The 18,302-nt window shown below is 45.2% G+C and overlaps 2 protein-coding genes across 4 annotated transcripts in view; one reads left to right on the forward strand and one right to left on the reverse strand.

Moving 5' to 3' along the window:
• The first annotated feature begins 1,159 nt into the window (after positions 1-1,159).
• Positions 1,160-12,169, forward strand: wnt2 (wingless-type MMTV integration site family member 2). The gene is made up of 5 exons (XM_026311430.1): positions 1,160-1,473; positions 2,291-2,511; positions 6,314-6,591; positions 6,757-7,021; positions 11,964-12,169. The coding sequence occupies exons 1-5, from the start codon at positions 1,391-1,393 to the stop codon at positions 12,167-12,169; spliced, it is 1,053 nt and encodes a 350-aa protein (XP_026167215.1). The 5' UTR covers positions 1,160-1,390.
• Positions 12,170-14,730: 2,561 nt separating this feature from the next.
• Positions 14,731-18,302, reverse strand: part of LOC113133543 (suppressor of tumorigenicity 7 protein homolog) — a 33,995-nt gene continuing 30,423 nt past the window's right edge. For 2 of the 3 annotated variants that reach the window (XM_026312412.2, XM_026312414.1), the window contains 6 exons: positions 18,062-18,134; positions 17,452-17,554; positions 17,141-17,291; positions 16,866-16,958; positions 15,970-16,112; positions 14,731-15,073 (listed from right to left, as the gene is read on the reverse strand). In XM_026312412.2, the coding sequence (XP_026168197.1) occupies positions 14,978-15,073; positions 15,970-16,112; positions 16,866-16,958; positions 17,141-17,291; positions 17,452-17,554; positions 18,062-18,134 (659 nt within the window). In that variant the 3' untranslated portion in view covers positions 14,731-14,977. The remainder of the gene's footprint in view (positions 15,074-15,969; positions 16,113-16,865; positions 16,959-17,140; positions 17,292-17,451; positions 17,555-18,061; positions 18,135-18,302) is intronic. The other variant, XM_026312413.1, reaches the window with a different exon arrangement.

Genomic DNA, 18,302 nt, shown 5'->3' on the forward strand with positions numbered 1-18,302 from the left:
ACATTACTGAAAATGTTCAAGTTCAGTTCAAGAAATCATTTTAGATTCATTCGATGTTAAAACCTCTTGACCAGGAGTGAGTTTAGCTCTGATGACTTACTGTTCTTGTCATGTTACTGGTATTAAAAGTTCACTTTCTGTTCATAAAACAGTGAAATTCAGTGACCAGCCTTACTGCAGTTATTTAAGGCAATAAACAAACTCTAATGAAATTAGATTGATTGTACAGATTTATTACAACTTCTGCTGCAGCAAAAACAAAGTGGTGTTCCGTGGTCTGAGGAGAGCGCCCTAAATCTCCCTGTTGTTTTATGGTTTGCTTCCACGGGGATCATGGGAAAAATCCAATTTGCCCATTAATCTCATCTGGTCAGGGTCTCCGGACCTCCAGATCCACCCGGGCCAGATCAAAGATGGAGGAAATACCGTGTGACAGTGGGACAGATTCCCGAAGAGATTTCACAAAGACTGGGACAGGTGATCGAATCGAAAGGGACACATCACCTTTAGGTGCTGCTTTGGGAGAACCGCTGCGATTTTTTTCCCCCTTTTGCTTGTTCTTCATTCCGGAGTTATTAGTGAGTGTGAGTCATGGTTTGTATAAGGCGGCGGTGAAATAATGCCTCGTGCTTTGGGGATCAGAAGTATTTGGCACCTACAGCAGCGGGCGCGCACCTTTTCTGTGAACCCACTTTCTACCGTTTGGTGTTTTAATCATCCATCATATAAGGAAATAAAAAGCTGGTGTCTCATTATGCAGCACCCGAAGTCCTGAGAATTGTGCCCAGAAATCACCTCCCTCTGCTCATTGGGGGATAACGTGCGCGAAACTCGTCCTTCGGGGCTGCTGGATCCATTTTCTGCTCCACATTGTTCCCATGAGTTTGAATAGAAGCGGGTTTGTGACTGACATTGGCTGACTGCGGGATGAATCCTCCCACAGCCCTGAACGCGTCGGTGCAGTTGGAGTGAAGAGCCCATCAGCGTGGACCACATCTCTCGGGGCTGCGAAGCTCCGGTCTGGACGCGGGCCAAGCCTGTCTGGTGTCAAACCAGCCTGAACAGATACTCTGAGACATCTCGTTTCTTCACCTCATTCCTGAGACGGGACTCTGCCCACCCCTTGTGTAAAGCAATTTAAACCTGATAGCACATCAGCTGCCAGCTCCACTGAAAACCTTTGCTGCTCTTCTTCCTTTTATGCACCGCGCAGAGCCCGAGCCAGTCCCGGCCGTTACGCGCAAACCTCGGTTCACCAGCTCCTGTGTGATGATACATGTCTAATCCAAAGGGTGATTTGAAGATTTAGCCAGTTCTAACTTCTCTGATGTTTTCCATTTTTCTCTCATCCGTGGAAATGCTGCGTCCAGATTCCTAAAGTTTGGTTAATATGAACGTATTGCCAAGTGGGATATGTTTGTATTTATCCGTAGCAATCTGCTGGCTGACAGCCGAGGTCGATGCGTCCTGGTGGTAAGTACTGTTCACTTTATTGACATATTTATTCAGATAGAACTGCACATGCCTGGTTTTATTAGCACAAAGCGCTTCCCAGTCCTGAGAAGTTTTAATATGTTTTCGAGCTGATTAAAAGTTGATGCGTAAAATTTCTAAATTGGCATTAAAACTATTTATTTGCATTTTCCTCTTTTACCCAGAGATGAAGTTTCTCCTCCGTAGCTTTCATAACTGTATTTATGCAGCTTGGTGAAGGTTGAATATCTGGACAGATAGGTTTCCAGGATAAAGTCATTTGATCTGGTTTCATTTCTCTGTATTTGCTGTCTTTCTCTTGAATCTTTAATGAATATTTGCAAAGGTTCTGTTTCCAAATTCCAAGCTTCGTAGTGTCCGTGAGACCCAGATGCTATTTGGACAGATAATTTCCCTCCCATGCATTTTTTTTTTTCTTGCTGCTCTTGTCTCTAATTGTTTAAGAAAACCCCACGTTCAAATTCCCTGCCCGTCTTTCATCACCTTGTTGTGCAGGTACATGGGAGTGTAGACTTGTTAGGAGAGATTTCAACACAACTTTCTCCAGCAGTCACACTTTTTAGCCTTATTTCAGTATTTTCTTCCAGTTTTAATTTACTGTCCAGTTGATTTTTGTTTCTTCAGCTCTCAGAAAGTGCAACTATGCTCTTACTTATCTGCACGTTTGTTGCCAGGATACCTTCAATATTTTCTTTTGTCACCGGGAAAATTTCCTTCTCCCAGTCCAGGTACAGAAACATGGACATTTCTGCACACACACAGTATCTACAGGTTTAAACCTTCTTACGCTCTGCAGGTATATGGGCACCCTGGGATCCCAGGTGATGTGCGACAACATCCCCGGTCTGGTGAACAAGCAGCGCCAGCTGTGCCGTCAGCACCCCAAAGTGATGCAGGCTGTCGGGGCTGGGATGAAGGACTGGATCGCGGAGTGCCAGCACCAGTTCCGCAACCACCGCTGGAACTGCTACGTCACGGCCAGGGACCACAACCTGTTCGGACGCCTGCTGCTACGCAGTGAGTACACTCTTCTCCCTGTAGCCTAAAAACGTAAAAATTTAAGCCGATGCAGGTTTTGAAATTCATTTTTCTGGGGATTTGAATCTGAACTCAAACCTTCATCTGCAGCAAGTATCCTGCCTGTAGCCTTGTCCTTGAGTAAGGCGCTGAGCCTCTGTCCTGTCCTGATCCCTCTGTAGGAAAGTCGAGGGGGAAAAAAAAAAGAAGGTTTTACAGGTTTGAGGGGGTTTAGGGATTAGTAAATAGAGAATCGTGTCATTCAGTGCTAATTTTAACCCTAAAATATTAAGTCCTGTGTGAAACCTTTGCCCCCTTCTTGTCTGTGGACATCAGTTACAGTAACTGAAGACTTCAGTACATGCCGTTAGGATGTGACTACTGAGGTACTTTCTGTGATAACCATAGGTTGAATTGTCTGTGTTATGATATTAGATCCAGCGAGGAGGAACATAAAGTGTTTCTGCCTTAAGCACTGCAGGTCTAAGAGAAGCTCCTGCAACAGTATCTGCTGTGTTATGTTTCCAGGTCATTGTGTGTGTTGCTGGCACCTTTGGAAATGAATCCTCATGTGTGTTATAGCACACGGGCCTGTTAGCAAACATGTTTGACCATATGCCACAACTTCATGCTGACAAACCTAAACAAGTGTCTGATTTTTAAAAGTGTCAGGAAGATGTAGAGGTTTTCTGGGAACAGATTTGTTTTTTTTTTTTTTTTTTTTTTTTTGAAAAAGAGGTTGGATCACATTCCACGTCTCATCTCACTTTACAGTTGTACATTTATCACGTCGGTGCAGCCAACTGGTTTCTCAGTCAGGCTGTTCTTGTGCTGGGGGCTAACGTGTTACTTAGTGAAAAAAAAAAGTGACGCCTGGTTTACAAATTCACTGCTGAAAAGATTTGTCAATGCAAAAAAAAAAAAAAAAAAGATCTGCAACAGTTTAATCACTGAAGTCGTTTATCAGGTTTATTGTGTGTACGCTCAGTTGTCCATTTATTAAGTACACCTTCCTAAAACTAGGTCTAATCCAGCCGTCCTGTGATAAATCCTCCTCCATGAAGCTGATCAGTTTTTTTTGTTGAATCTATTTCAGAGACGTGTTTGATCATTTTGGAGGATGTGGTTTGTGTTGAACTGGGCTGCACACGCCTCCTTATGAAGGAGGAGAGTTTATGGAGGTGTACCTAATAAACTGACAACTGTTAACTTGAGTGTATGAAAGTTCAGAAACATTTGCTGGTTACTGCTTCATTTTTCTTTATTACGTGAGAAACTTCGATGGTTATTTTATAGACGGCAGAATCACTTAATTTGAAAAATTGCTTGATAAAGAAAACAAATACTTTCAGGTTCGTTAACTAATAGACGTCAGATTTTTCCCAGTTTGACTTAGTTTTGTATCATAATGATGTTCGTGTTAGATCTATTGGAAAGATCCTCATCAGGTCGCTAACGGTGTTTATCTGCAGGAGATGCTTGATTTATTGCCGCCACTGCCTATGACAGATGTGAAGTCTGCACAGAAGCATTGTGTCAAATTAGACCTGTCGCTGTGCGTCTCGGCAGCCAAACTCCCCTGAGGACTTGTTATAACAAGTCAAATTGGTTTTTTATTGCCACAGCAGGAACATCAGGACCAGGTGGCCTGATGTTCCTCTCCCATGCCCTGAGATTTAACCTTCACGGCGGATTCTTCGACTTAGTCCGTTTCATGTCAGGGGCTCTAATCTGCCGTGTGGTATTCGGACCTCCTGGTCGGGCCCCGAGCGTGTCACACAGAATTATTACGGCACGTCGAGGTTCCCTCAGAAGCTCCTTACTCTCAATAACAGTGAGCTCATTTAAAACTATTACGCAGGAGTTTTTCTCTTTAACCTCGTTAGAAACTTATTTCATCCCTCGTGGAAACTTTTTACTTACTTGCATTGTTTTCCCCGGAGACTTAACCATAACCACTACCTGCCTAACCCTAATGACAACCAAACCCTAACCTTAATCTAAACCCCATGATGTTAATAATAATAATAATAATAATAATAATGAAACAGGCGCACACATGCAGCTGTACATGGACTTTGCCTGAATTAAAAACTCTAAAGACTCCAGCTGGAAACATTTGTTTACTATTGTTTACTTTACTAAGATGTGATTCAAAGCCCTCGTGTTTGTGTGTCATCTCACACTGGGATGTGTGATCAATTAACAGAAGAAGAACCAATTATTATTTTACAGTTAGAAAAGTAAAAGAAAATATGGAAGCCACTCTAAAGTAAGATGTTGCACATTTGTCAGGTTTTCACTGTTTTTGTGTATTTTTCGTTGTTTTTCCTCAAGGATGCATTTTGTGGGTTTTTCAGTCAGAATGAAGCTAAAATGAGGCGAATGCTGCATTTAACATAATTGTTTTTGTTCATTAACTAGTAGTTAAACAAAAGAAAAGAAGAAACATTAGTTTGCATTATCAATCTTTCTTAAAAATCCCATTTATTGGAATTAAAAGGAGCCTGAGGCTTAATGACAGATGATGTGGATTTGTTCAACATTAGAGACAGACTTTAATTACACACTGGCACCTGTGGATTGAACTACAGATTATTTCTGCTTGTTCCTCTGGCACTGAGCTGCACCGGTTACACGTCAGGGGCAGCCTTCATGCAGCCTGACAGGGGAGACCCTGGGAAAAATAGTCCTGGATGGGACTTTCTGTTGTTTGCATAACTGATGGTGACTCAGATGAGTTATGAGCATGTTCAGTAACAACAGGTCAATAAAAGGACAGTTCAGAGGGATATTGAGATCGATTTCGATTCTGAATCAGATGAGTTTAGCAGCTCTGTGCTTTTGTTTCATTGCTGCCAATGTGTGTCGTGATTCTGTGGCCGAGGTGATCCGCCTCGCTCTGCCTCAGCCTTTGATGCCGCTCCGCTCTCAGTTCAATGTGGAGGGAGATAAGGGTTCCCTATCCGGGCATTGCTGGTAACCGTTAGCTGTTTTTCCATCTTGGAGGTAGATGAAGCGTTTTTTTCATTTAATGCGAGGCATGAAATAAAAGCTTCTAGCAGACGACAACAGACACGGGTCATACAGGTAGCAGCAGAGGCCAAACATCTGAAAGAGCTGTCATGGCTCTATTCTGCCGTCAGACAGCCTGTCAGAGTCGAGAGCAATAAAATAAGAAGATTAACGTTTTATGTTTGATTCACATCTCCCATTGTTGGGGTTTATTCATGTAGAGGCGTGATCCACTGACTGTGTTAGCTTCTTTAAAGTCCTGGACTTTTAGTTTTCAGTGTTTGGAAAACAAAAGTGTGATATGAGCCTCTGGCCTCAGTGTGCAGCTCTGGTGTTTACTTTATTTTGACTCTGGGGATGGGCCCGGCTGTGGGTCTGACATGTTGGACCTGACTGAACAGAACAACGCTTGGATTAATTGGTTATCTAGCATCATTTGGTTTATGGTTCAATCCTTCTAATTCGCCTCATGGACGTCCCAAACATCATCTACACAGGTTGAACACCCACGTTCATGACAGCTTGTTTTTAACTTTAACACTCTGCTGGTTTGAAAGGAAACTTCTTTAATCAGTGCAAAGGTTCATCCTCATGATTTATCAAAAAGAGTCAAAACGTTCATGAGGTTTCTCCAATTATTTCCATGAGTCTATGAGAAATAGAACCTAAATAAGTTTCTATCCTTATCATGAGCTGAGATTTTTTGGGGGGTAATATGATTCTCCAGTGAAGTACCTGCTTTTATTTTGGTGTGTGCTTCCTTGTTTCCTTCGGGCTCTCCCCTCAGGCAGCCGCGAGGTGGCCTTCGTCTACGCCATCTCTTCAGCCGGCGTGGTGTACACGTTGGCACGAGCCTGCAGCCAAGGCGAGCTGGACTCCTGCTCCTGTGATCCCTCTAAAAAAGGCTCTTCGCAGGACGCCAAGGGCTCTTTCGACTGGGGCGGCTGCAGTGACCACGTGGAGCACGCCATGCGCTTCAGCCAGGCCTTCGTGGACGCCAAGGAGAGGAAGGGGAGGGACGCCCGGGCTCTCATGAACCTGCACAACAACCAAGCTGGCAGGAAGGTGAGGAGGCACTGACCTGTGTGGGTTAGTTAAAGAAAACAGCTGCTGAAAAGAAATTATTGGGAAATTATTTGTACAACCACGAAATGACAGATATTTGGCCTCTCAGATTGTATAACATTACAGATGAATCGGTCCACACACGTTTGTTGGTTTGCTCTCCAGGCAGTGAAGCGCTTCATGACTCTGGAGTGTAAATGTCACGGCGTCAGCGGGTCGTGCAGCGTCCGGACCTGCTGGCTGGCCATGGCCGACTTTCGTCGCACCGGTGACCACCTTCGCAAGAGGTACAACGGCGCCGTGCAGGTCGCCGTTAACCAGTACGGCACCGGGTTCACCGCTGCACATGCGCACTTCAAACGACCCAGCAAGAATGACCTGGTGTACTTTGAGGACTCACCTGACTACTGCATACAGGACCACGAGTCAGGTAATCAGTTCACCTTTCAACCTTTGCCACAACGTCTGGTTTGACAATCTCTGTGTGGACTAAACTAATCAGATTACAGTGGACTAATCAGATTACAGTGCTTTAAAATGTACTGTAATCTGATTAAATACATGAAAACCCTTTTTACCTGAATTGAGCCCAGTTTTTACTGCAGGACTTTAGTTCTTCAGGTAAAGGTTTGAAACACCTGGCTGTGGTTATTTGTCTATGACCTTATTCTCACCTGGACAAATGAACCAAAGACGTAAATGTTTCAGGGTTCAGCTGAACCACTTTACCGTGAGAACAGACTCGTCATGAGGGTTTTCCAAAGCTTGATCACAGATGTTTGGTTGAATTACACAAACAAAACCTTCAGCAGGTGAAACGTTCTTGGCCTCTCAAACCTGCCCGACATCTGCTCCACTTTTCAGCACACGTGACAAAACTGGCTCCAATGTGTTTTATTGGAAGCTGCTTTGGAACAATGATAATCATCTTTTTGGGACCTGGAGTGTTGCAGTGTTTCAGCATCAGGGTTGTAATGTCCAGTTCCTTCTGATTTGATGTCTCCTGTACATTCAGTGTTTAAACCAAACTCAGAATGTAGATCTCGAGGTGATTCGGGAGTTTGTTCAGTTTTTCCTGCTTTTAACTTTTAGTTTTAGAGCTGCTTTGAATTTTATAGCACTTTATTTAAGAATAAGTCAGTCTGGGCTTATTGTTGAGAATTAATTCAGTAGGTTTTTTTCACATGGACTTGGGTGTTTTGATTTGGATGAGTTCTCCTCAGGCGGATCCTTCAGCGTTACCAGGCGGTGCTGTCAGGAAAGGAGTGGAATCTGTTTCAAAACAAACGTGGCTAAGAGCGACGGTGTCCTAACACCTCACTGGAACAATGCTTCGTCCTTTAGACCTGGTGATAATTTAGTGGACTGCAGTGAGATTTCAGGTAAACCTTTGTCTTCAGTCGGTTCCACAGCTGCTTCAGTCTGTTCAGTGGAGAAGAGTCCTCACTGTGCATCAGACTGAACATGGACAAGGGAAGATCAGCAAGAACAGCATTGCCACCCAAGGTCAAGGTAAAGACCCTCTGTCAGGGAACGTAACATCCTTGTGAGAACGTGGCCGCAAGACGAACATGGGCTCCAGACCGAGCTAAAGCTTCAGAACATCGTAGTTCATCACCGTCCAGTCGCAGTGAGCGGAAGTGGCTGCTTTGAGGAAGACCCAGCAGGAGAACCCAGCAGCTGTGATCCAGGGAGAACGTTTAGTGAGACACTCGTGCTTTGCTGCATCTCGAAACAACCAGTCAGATGATCATCAAGTGATCTGGACAGAAACATGGTGCCAGGATCGTAACCCGACACATACATGAGAAGAAACTGTTCACGAAGTGTCTGCTGAGCTGAATCCAGCTGAACATCTGGAAGGAGCTGAAAGCCGAGTCAAGTCTGAGAGAACTGCAGCTGTTCGCTCAGGAAACGAACACGTCATTTCATCAAAAATGAAAAATGCGTCTTTCCTAGGAAGGAAAACTGCACTTTCAGCCACATCTGTGTGAGGAACAGGACGGTGAGTGTGAGAAGGAAAATGTTTGCGTTTGAAAAGTAAGTGTGTGTGTGTGTGTGTGTGTGTGTGTGTGTGTGTGTGTCAGAGGAGGTGGATGCCTGTCAGGCAGCAGATGATCCGTGGAGATCAGGTGTCGGCCAGTTTAAGAGCCATTACACACTTCTGTAGGCTGAAACCTTAGAACGCCACAGATCACGATAAATCACCGCCGCTGCAGACACACACACACACACACACACACACCTGAGGGCACGATTGCCCTGCAAAGGAGGCACAGTTCACACAACACACTGGAGCAGTTTACAGTCTCCTCCCTTCTGATGAATCGGACAGCCCACCAATGTAGTTGTCACCAGATGTAAAGACATTTTCTTCAGGCGTTTATTAATGTAGAGTATTTGTCACTAAGAGGATATTTAGGATGATTTATTTTCACCTTCATAATCTTTGTGTTGGCGTTTGGAGCAGGGAGAGGAAAAGGCAACAAACACCCACCTGGAGAGAAATATACTAAAATAAATAAACTAGAAGTACAGGTTTGGGTTTTGGACTGTTAGGTGGACACACTAAGACGATTTAATTGAGCTAATTATCATTAACGTCACTTCTGCTGACTGAACGTGGCCTCGCAGGTTAAATCCAAGACCTTACATGGAGGTCTTTTGGGAACAAGCTGAGACATCACAGCAGACATGATGACTTTATGGGCTGTGTACATGTAAGCAGGGTGAGGTAACACACACACACACACACACACACACACACACACACACACACAGTGTAGTGTTCACCCTGGGCCTCTTGAGAACTGAACCATCTCCCTCCTGTGGGACACACAGACACAAGCATGTAAACCTGCTTCCAATCATGACACATACCTGTCCATTAAATCACCGTCTCTCTCTTTCAGACACACACACAAACACACACATACAAACACACAAGGCGTGTTCCTCTTGAAACACACACTGAGCTATTCTCTGTTGTTCTTTCCCCCCATCAGATGCACCGAAAACACACAGACTGAATGGTCCGTTCTTAGACAACACACAGACACACTCAGGTTCAGAGCCCACAGACAGAGAGAGACGGCCCCTCTGTGCCTCTTTAAAGTGTGAAATCAATTTCCCCTGGCTCCGGCGCGGCTCAGGTGCTAAACTCATCTCTCGGCGCCCCCTCATCTTAATTCAATAAGCAGACGCAGAGAGCGAGGCTGTGAGGGCGACTCTGGCCGTGATGTCACCCCTGGCGGTGCAGCATACCGCGGATGACAGGCGGGCACGCTGCCAGGGAGGGACGGGGCTCCAGGTCGTGCCCAGACAGATTACCCGGTGAGGGAACAGTGCGCACACACACACACACACACACACACACACACACACACACACACACACACACACACACACACACACACACACAGCGGAGCAGAAAGTAAACATGAGCAAATTCCAAAACAGTGTTCGAGATGATACTTGAAGCTGGTTCATAATTTTTTCCAAACCCTCATTGGTGCAGTCAGCTGAACACACACACGTGCTTCACTAACACGTGGACTTCAGCAGTCACACCTGGGCAGCTGCAGCCACCTCTGGCTGAACATCTGCACCAGAGTCAGAACCTTCAAATGTCTGTCTGACCAACAGTCCAAAACCCAAAGATCATCAGGGACACAGTTTTCCCATTAATCTGCTCTGTGTCTGCTAATGAACAGGGTGTTTTCATTTTATTTTCAAATGTAAAACTGAAATTACTCATTTACAGAAGCTCTTAAACTTAGTTTTTCCTTTTTAATCAGTGTTTTGATTTCAGCACTTTGTGACTCTCAGCGCTGATCCGAGCTGTTGTCGTCATTCAGGGCTGCACTAGAGCCCAGTGCTACATGTCTGGCTTCTGCAGACACACACACACACACACACACACACACACACACACACACACACTGATCTCAGGCTCAGTAATAGTCACTTTTTGTTGAGACTGCGTCTGTGATTCCCGTTTTGTTGTCGTGATTTTATCTTTAAAAAGTTTTGTTTTCTCCCTGATCAAAGATGAAACTATCTGGAAATCTTGACACGAGAACCCAAACTGTTCTCCCACAATCATTCGATAAAAACATGAGAGGGATGACGTGATACTAATCTATAATCAGGACAAATGCACCACAGCACAGAACAGTCCACATTTAAGACACTGGAAGCATCAAACATTGAGCTGAAAGTAAACACTCAGTCGACTCATCCACTTGTTACCTCAGATGGTTTTTTATGTTAAAATCACAAAGAAGAAAAGTGGAGATAAAAAGTTGAGGTGATTGTGATAAAAACAACCACAGCTGTGATCGTGACAGGCCTGCACGTTTCTGCTGTGAGCTCAGGTTGAGTGTTTGAGGAGATAGAAAGTGTGTGTGTGTGTGTGTGTGGGCTGAAGGCAAGAGAAAGGGAGTGTGTACAGTATCAGTGAGGCCTGTGTGTGTGTTCCTCCTGTAAAATGAACAGCTGATGAAGAGTGGGAGCACAGGCTGATGGCTCCTGTCATCAATCTCTCATGTCTCCATCGTCTTAACGTTCATCATCTTACCCAAAGCCCCTTCTGCCTCTTCTTCAGTGTCCTGCCACTGCAACGCTGGGCTCCCATTGGCTCCTGAAGACCAGCTAAACTCTCCTGATTGGCTAAATGTTGGCCCATGTCCTGCCAAGTCACATTCCACTTTGGAGAAACTGCTTAAAGGGTCATTTTGCAGCGGACTGTTCCTTTAGGACGTCTGGAGTCATTTCCCAGGATGCCTCTGGCCTTTTTAGGTTGGAGTCATTGTCAAGTGTGGAAAGAAAGTGGTGAGATGTGGTTTTGATTAAATAACTAATGTTCAGGGGTGAAGTTGCTGCTGCAGTGAAAAGATTTAACTTCAAGATGCAAAGATGTTTGTTGTATCTCGAACTGGACTGTGTTGTTGGTTCCAACTGAGGTAGACAGAGTTTTCTTCCCATCGGTGTGTGAGCGATGAGCCTCCTGCATCGTATTTCCAAAACAGAGTAGGTCACTCGGCAGCCCGGTCCAAGAAAACTATACCAAGCCCCCACAGTTCAACATCTGGCTGGACGCAGAACAAATGCTCCTGAGAACATGGGAGTGAGCTGAAAAATGAAATGTGTGGTCCAGGTTTATTCAGCAACGATTTTCTTCTGAAGAACTGAAGCTTTGAGTTCTCTAGGGGACTTAAATGAGGCTTCTGTTAATATACGGACGAGAAGCAGATTAAATTTGTGTTTTCGGATGCAAACCAGTTTCATGTCTGATGGACTAGAATTTAAGTTTTATTGTGTTGTGCATGATTTCAGCTGTGAATGTTGAACTGACCGTTCTGTGTGTCCAGGCTCGATGGGGACCGGAGGCCGGGCGTGTAACCAGACGTCTCGGGGCACGGACGGCTGCGAGGTGATGTGCTGCGGTCGAGGCTACGACACGTCCCGGGTCAGCCGGACCACCAAGTGTGAGTGCAAGTTTCACTGGTGCTGCGCCGTGCACTGCCGCGACTGCCACCAGCAGGTCGACCTGCACACCTGCAAGAGCCAGACGTGACCCCCCTCAGCCGCGGGTCACGGTGCTGCTGCTGCTTCTCTGCTGGGCCAGGTTTGGTGCTGCACCTTCACTGCTGCGGTGTTTCTGATCTTCTCCACAGATCAGGCAGACGGTAGCTGGTCTGGTTTTCTCTTCATGCCATGTTCACGCTAAGTACCCGACTCCTCTCTGGTTTGTTCCAAACAAAAAGCTGAAACACATCATCTGTGTGCTGGAGGAAAGAGCTTCACGCTCCACATGATCAGAGCTGAAGACGTAAAAGGCTTTCATCAGCTGCTGACAGGTTACAGGTCTAGCATTACCTTAAAAATATGACAGTCAACAAACATATGGCTCTACAGCAAAACCTGGTTTTCATTGGCTGACAGGCTCAGTTTAACAACGTCCCTTTAGGCTAAAGTTTCCTGGTGAAGCAACAAGAGAAACACTGATGAAACAGAAACACTGAGGTGTAGAATTTGATCTGGATGCTCAGGTCTTAGTGGTTTGGAAGTAAACTACAGGAAAACAGTAGAGATCCAGCCCTGAGGACTGATCAAACCTATTGTAGTGTTGTCTGGTGTGTCAGCAGAGACAGAGTTGTGTTGTCCCTGTTCAGTCCAAGAACCTGTCTCCTGTTTTCAGCTAATGCACAGCAGAAATTCAAGTTTGCTCCCATGGTTCCTCAGACCGCTTTGCTTCTCACGGTTGTTAAGGTTCAAACAAACCGTTCACACCAGAAACACTGCTGCAAAATCAGCGTGTAGCAGATTTACAGCTCAGTTTGAACTTGAAACACAAAAATTTATTTTCTGTCATTTCAGGCAAAAACAACGTTTTGTTCTCACTGAGCATGGAAGTGGGTCTGTCTCCTGCAGGTACCGTCTGCTGGTCTGAGGCTCCTGATTCACCAGCTCAAAGAAACGTTTGTCTGCAGAGTCAGAGGCAGCTCTGGGCTTTGTCTATTTAGTAAATATAAACAGTGACGTTTGATAAATGCTTTAACACACTGAGCAGGTGTAGTGTGATTCTGCTCCACCTGTAGGCCGGTGAAGTACCAGCAGCAGTAACACAAAGTAAAACTGAGTTTAGAGGATAATTAGTTTTAAGACCATATTAGACCATATGACAGAGTAAAACCTCCAATAGAAACAGCCATGAAGAGACACAAACCTTCGTTAAACCTTCCTTGCCTGTAGGTGGCGCTGGTTTGACATTAGCTGCATCTGGATTCAATCTGTTTGTCTAAACTGTTAATGCCTGTAATGCAATTAAGACACAGATCAGTTGTAGTTCATGTAGCAGTTTGGATTTCGAGCTTTGCTGTTACCAAAAAAAAAAAAAACACCAAGACATTCTGTCCATGTGAAGTCGATTAGTTAACGACGTCACAAACCGACTCTGAACCTGCAGACTCGTCTCCTCTGAGCTGGACACCTGCCTGAAAACAAAAACCAGCTTTAACCATTTCAATCTGCTGCACTGGAAAATCCTTTAGCCCTTCACTCGTCTCGGTGCAGCTGAAAAGTCCTGAACAAAATCATGAATCTGCAGTTTCCAAATTTAAACTCGGACTAAGGATCTTGTTAATAATGAGCAGCTCACAGTTAAACCACTCTGTTTGTGTAAATATGTTGTGTAAATTCAAATCACATGTACAGTGTGTGGAACCATTAAACAGCCAGACTCTCTCGCTTCCTCCGGCCGTGCAAACCAATCACAGACGTTGAGACTGACGGAGAGTGAAGGGAAGACCTGAGCCATAAACATCAACACGTTACAGGAAGATTCAGGTTTTCCAGGCTGAGTTTGGACAATATAACAAAAGAAGCAAACACTGATACGTTCGCTCGCGTTTCCTTTGTCTGTGACGTTTCCACGTTCCCACATCTCTGCAGTTAAACCAGTGAGGTGTGTTTTAGCTCTTCCTCTTCACACGTGCAGCGTTTCTCTGATCGATTCTCTGACACCTGCTCGTTTCTGTGCAATGTGAAAACCCATTAACAGACTTCTGTGGACTGTTTTCACAGATAACGCAGGTTTCAAGTCTGTTAATAGATTTTTATATTTTACAGAAATGTACAAAAACCAATATCTCAATATCTAGCAGGAGGAAACGTAACAGAGCTTACTTTCCAGACTCAACGTGTGTTGGGCTTAAAAATCAAAGCCAGTGCTCCTTTAAAACACATTTCATGTTTGTGCATTGGGCAGGTTTCTAATCAAAGCTTCTCACTGTGCACAGAACAACCTGGTGGGCGCAGGTTAAACTCCTCCTACCTGTGGAGAGAGAGGTTAGTTTGAAGATGAGAACTGGACGAAGGTGTGAAGGACACAGATAAAGATGAAACCTACCAGGTGTGTTGTGCTGCTGAAGCTCGGCTGTGACCGGACGTCGCTCTGGTTCGGCTGCGTCTCTGTCATTAAACGTTGTGTGAATCAAAATGAAGCTGGCTTGCAGCAATACACGAAAAAAGTCCTTTATTGTATTTTTTTTTCCTTTTCACTTTTTTAATGATGGCATTTGATCACCTCTTTTTTTTTTTGTACAACAAAACAGCTTTAAATGATTGAAAACCCCCAAAAAAATGCAAACATATCAAATAAAGTCAAAACCAACTCCAATTCCATTGTTTTGCTTTTTGTCTCGCGCCTCCTCCCGTCCTCCTCCTCTCTCCTCTTTTGGTTTGAACTCATAATATCTTGGCACAGAGGTGCGTCAGTCCTGCCCAGCGCAGCGTTCTGGGTTTCAGTTCAGCTGTTTCTGTCCAGATGGAGGCGGACTCCTGGTTCTGATCCTGGGTCTGAGTGTGGTCCGGTAGGTCGGGGTCAGATGCGGGTGAGCTGGTGCCAGAGGCTGGACGGCAGGATGCTCTCCACCTTCTCCATGATGAAGTTCAGGGGAGCGAACAGTGTGCTGAGGAACTACAGGGAGACAAAGAAAACCTGTTTTTAGATGGAGCCTCAGGTCAGCAGGTGGAGGATCCAGGGCAGGGGGCTGATGGGGGTGAGAGTGAGGACAATGTCTGTCTGTACCCCCACCCCCCACCTGCATGTACCTGCCTGATGTCTGCATCTGCACACACATCTCTGTCATCAGCGTCAAAGAGGACTTCAAAGTGAAGGTGTGTGTGTCCTGTGTGTTCGAGCTGTGGGAGACACTTTCCCGTAGGGACGCACCACTCCAGTAAAAAAGATGGTGTTGATACCGGCCTGGTTAAGTGGATCAGGGTCGACCATGATGTCACCACTTCGTGAGCCACATTTCCATTCAGTCTGCGTGACAGAGTCTGTTTAATGACCTTTCTGCCGCGCTACACGCAGAGTGAATCAAAACAAAGTGCTGAAATTTGCTCCAAGGGAACAAACTTTTCATTTTAACGTCACCGACGGTCGCACTCGGCAGCTGATGGGATGTTTTAGTGCAGCAACAAACTCGGGCTGCGTCTCTCTCACTAAAACAGAACCTGATTGGTTCCACAGAGTCAGGACCAGTATACAGATCCACCACCAACCAACCAAACCACATTTGTTGAGTGAAGCTGCGTGTTGGTTCCTTTGCATTTAAGGAATTAAAGGTAAAAAAGTGTCGTCAGTCCACAGGAAACAGGACTGAAACCTGGAGTCCTGCAGGACCTGCTGGTCCCCCAGGAGTCACAGCAAAGGTCATAGGCTCAATAAAATCAAACCAGCTTATCTCTCTGGAGCAAATTTGACAACAAGCTGCTTGTAATGAGACGTGTGAGCAGAGACGTCAGAGTGTTACTACATCTGGTCCTCCACCTCTGTGTGTGTGTGTGTGTGTGTGTGTGTGTACTCACAGCTTTAGCAAACACTCCCATGAGTTCGGGGAACTGGTGTGTGAGCAGAGCCAGCATGGCGGTGAAGGAGCAGAGACCGGCTGTGAAGAGGATGAAGAAGGGCAGCTCCTTCTTTGGGTAGACCGACACCTCGTGAAACACTGCTTCCACGTGGGACACACACACACAAACATAATGTTAGTTTCCCGAAAAACGTCACGGTTCATTTTTACCGTCACCTTTTCTGTCTTTACTTCCTGTTATCAGACGCTGAGCACTGAAGTGGTTATTCTGCAGCATGAAAAATAAGCTCATCCTTTAAATAAAGGTGAGGGTTCTGGTCAACAGCAGCTGTGGTGTGTTGCTGCTGGAGGCAGGAAGCCAGTTTAATAAACTGGAGGTTAGTGTGTGTGGACAGACAAGCTGACACACACACACACACACCAGTGCTCCCTTCAGGAATTTGTCTCATTATCACAAATGTTAATGACAATTTCAGCCACTGGGTTTTTGTGCCAAACTTTGACAGAATTTTTCAAAAACAAATCTACAGTTTTGGGGAATTTGCGACCACACTCAAATCAAAACCCGACAGCAACAAACTCTGTACATGACATCTACAAACCAGCAGCTTGTCTTTTAAAAACAACTTGCAAATTAATGAAAGATGCAGCTGCAAATACTGTTAATACTAATAATATTACTATGTTCTGGTCAAGAAAATACTCTGCAATACCCAAACTATTTAGTACTCAGTGTTCTCCACTGTTTAAATAATGTGCAACAGATTCCAGTAGTGTTAGAGCATCTTCACTGACAAGTTCACATAGTACTTCTGTCCCTCACTGTGCAAATACACACTGTAGGTGTGTGTGTGCGTGTGTGTAGGTGTGTGTGTGTGTCAGGGCGTCTCTTACTGGGTAGCAGCTCTCTGTCGGCCGTCTCTGTGCAGACAGGGTAAGGATAAAACAGATGACCCTTCTCCAGAGGATATGGGATCATTCTGAATGCTACACACACACACACACACACACACACACACACAGAAAACATGGGGTTAACAACATTTCTGCACAGATGATTATGTCTTTGATCATTTACAGCATCTCAGGCTGGAATCAAACTAAAAAGAGTGACTATGTTTTACCATCATAGTGTGTGTGTGTGTGTGAGTGAGAAAGTGTGTACTCACTGCCCTCCCAGGTGCAGTGCAGCAGGTTGAGCGCCCCCTCCACCCTTTTCCAGTGCTGCAGGTGGAAGAAGGCGTAGGCGATGGCCTCGCTGTCGCCTCTTTTCAGGATGTGTTCTGGAGGAAGAATCAGACTCTTCATCTCCAGCAGATACTGAAGAGGAGAAAAAGGAGCAGGCCAGAGGTCGAATCAGATCAAGTTTGATTTCAGCTCCTGAAACCTTTAGCTAATAGAAATGTAATCGCTTGTGTGTGTGTGTGTGTGTGGTAATTGAAATATGTGTGTGTGTGTGTGTTATTCCTCTGAGTCTCACTTTGGGGACGTGAGGGTTAAACTCCACCGCTCTGTGGATGGCTTCTACTGCGTTCATCTCTGCTGTGCTTAGCCCTCGCCTGGACGCTGCCTCTGGAGAGAACCTACACGCACACGCACGCACACACACACACACACACACACACAGATGTATCTGATCTAAGTGATTCTGAAAAAAAAGCCCAAACACCCGAGTTGTCACTAACATTAGTTCATAACTCTGAGACCTGATCTGAGTCTTTTCTAAAATTGTGGAGGAAAATGAATAAAAAGTCCGACTGGGATGAACGACCAGTACAAATACGTCTTTGTATCAGTGGGTACATGATGTACTGTTTGTTTTTCTGTGCACTGCTTGTACTGTGTGAGTACAAGTATGTGTTTCAGAGCCCAGTGAAACACTCCCTTCTCACAACAGCACTGATCAAGTCCCATAATGCCTTGCTGTGGAGAACTAAATTACTGCTAACCCACAGTTACTACACCACCGCTCAGCCCAGTTCGCTCGTTCACACTGAAGTGCTCCCCAGGCTGTTGTCAGCTCCGTCTTAAACTCTGAAACAGCAGAGCAGCGAAGTGTGAGAACCATAGCAGAGGAAAACGATACTCACTTGTCCGAGACCGCCCTGGCTTTGAGCAACGCTGCTGTGTAGCATATTGTTGCAGATTTGGGTAAGCTAATATCTGCGGAGGGGAGACACAAAACACACACACACACACACACACACACACACACACAGGAGGTGGTTATTGAACACAGCAAACGTCTGAAATTACAGGTGATGGTTATAGGGAGGAGCTGCAGTCGTGTTGTGGATGAGGACAGCAGTAAAGCGGTGTGATGGATGAATC

The sequence above is a fragment of the Mastacembelus armatus genome, chromosome 6 (assembly GCF_900324485.2).
Source record: "Mastacembelus armatus chromosome 6, fMasArm1.2, whole genome shotgun sequence".
Lineage (NCBI taxonomy): Eukaryota > Metazoa > Chordata > Actinopteri > Synbranchiformes > Mastacembelidae > Mastacembelus > Mastacembelus armatus.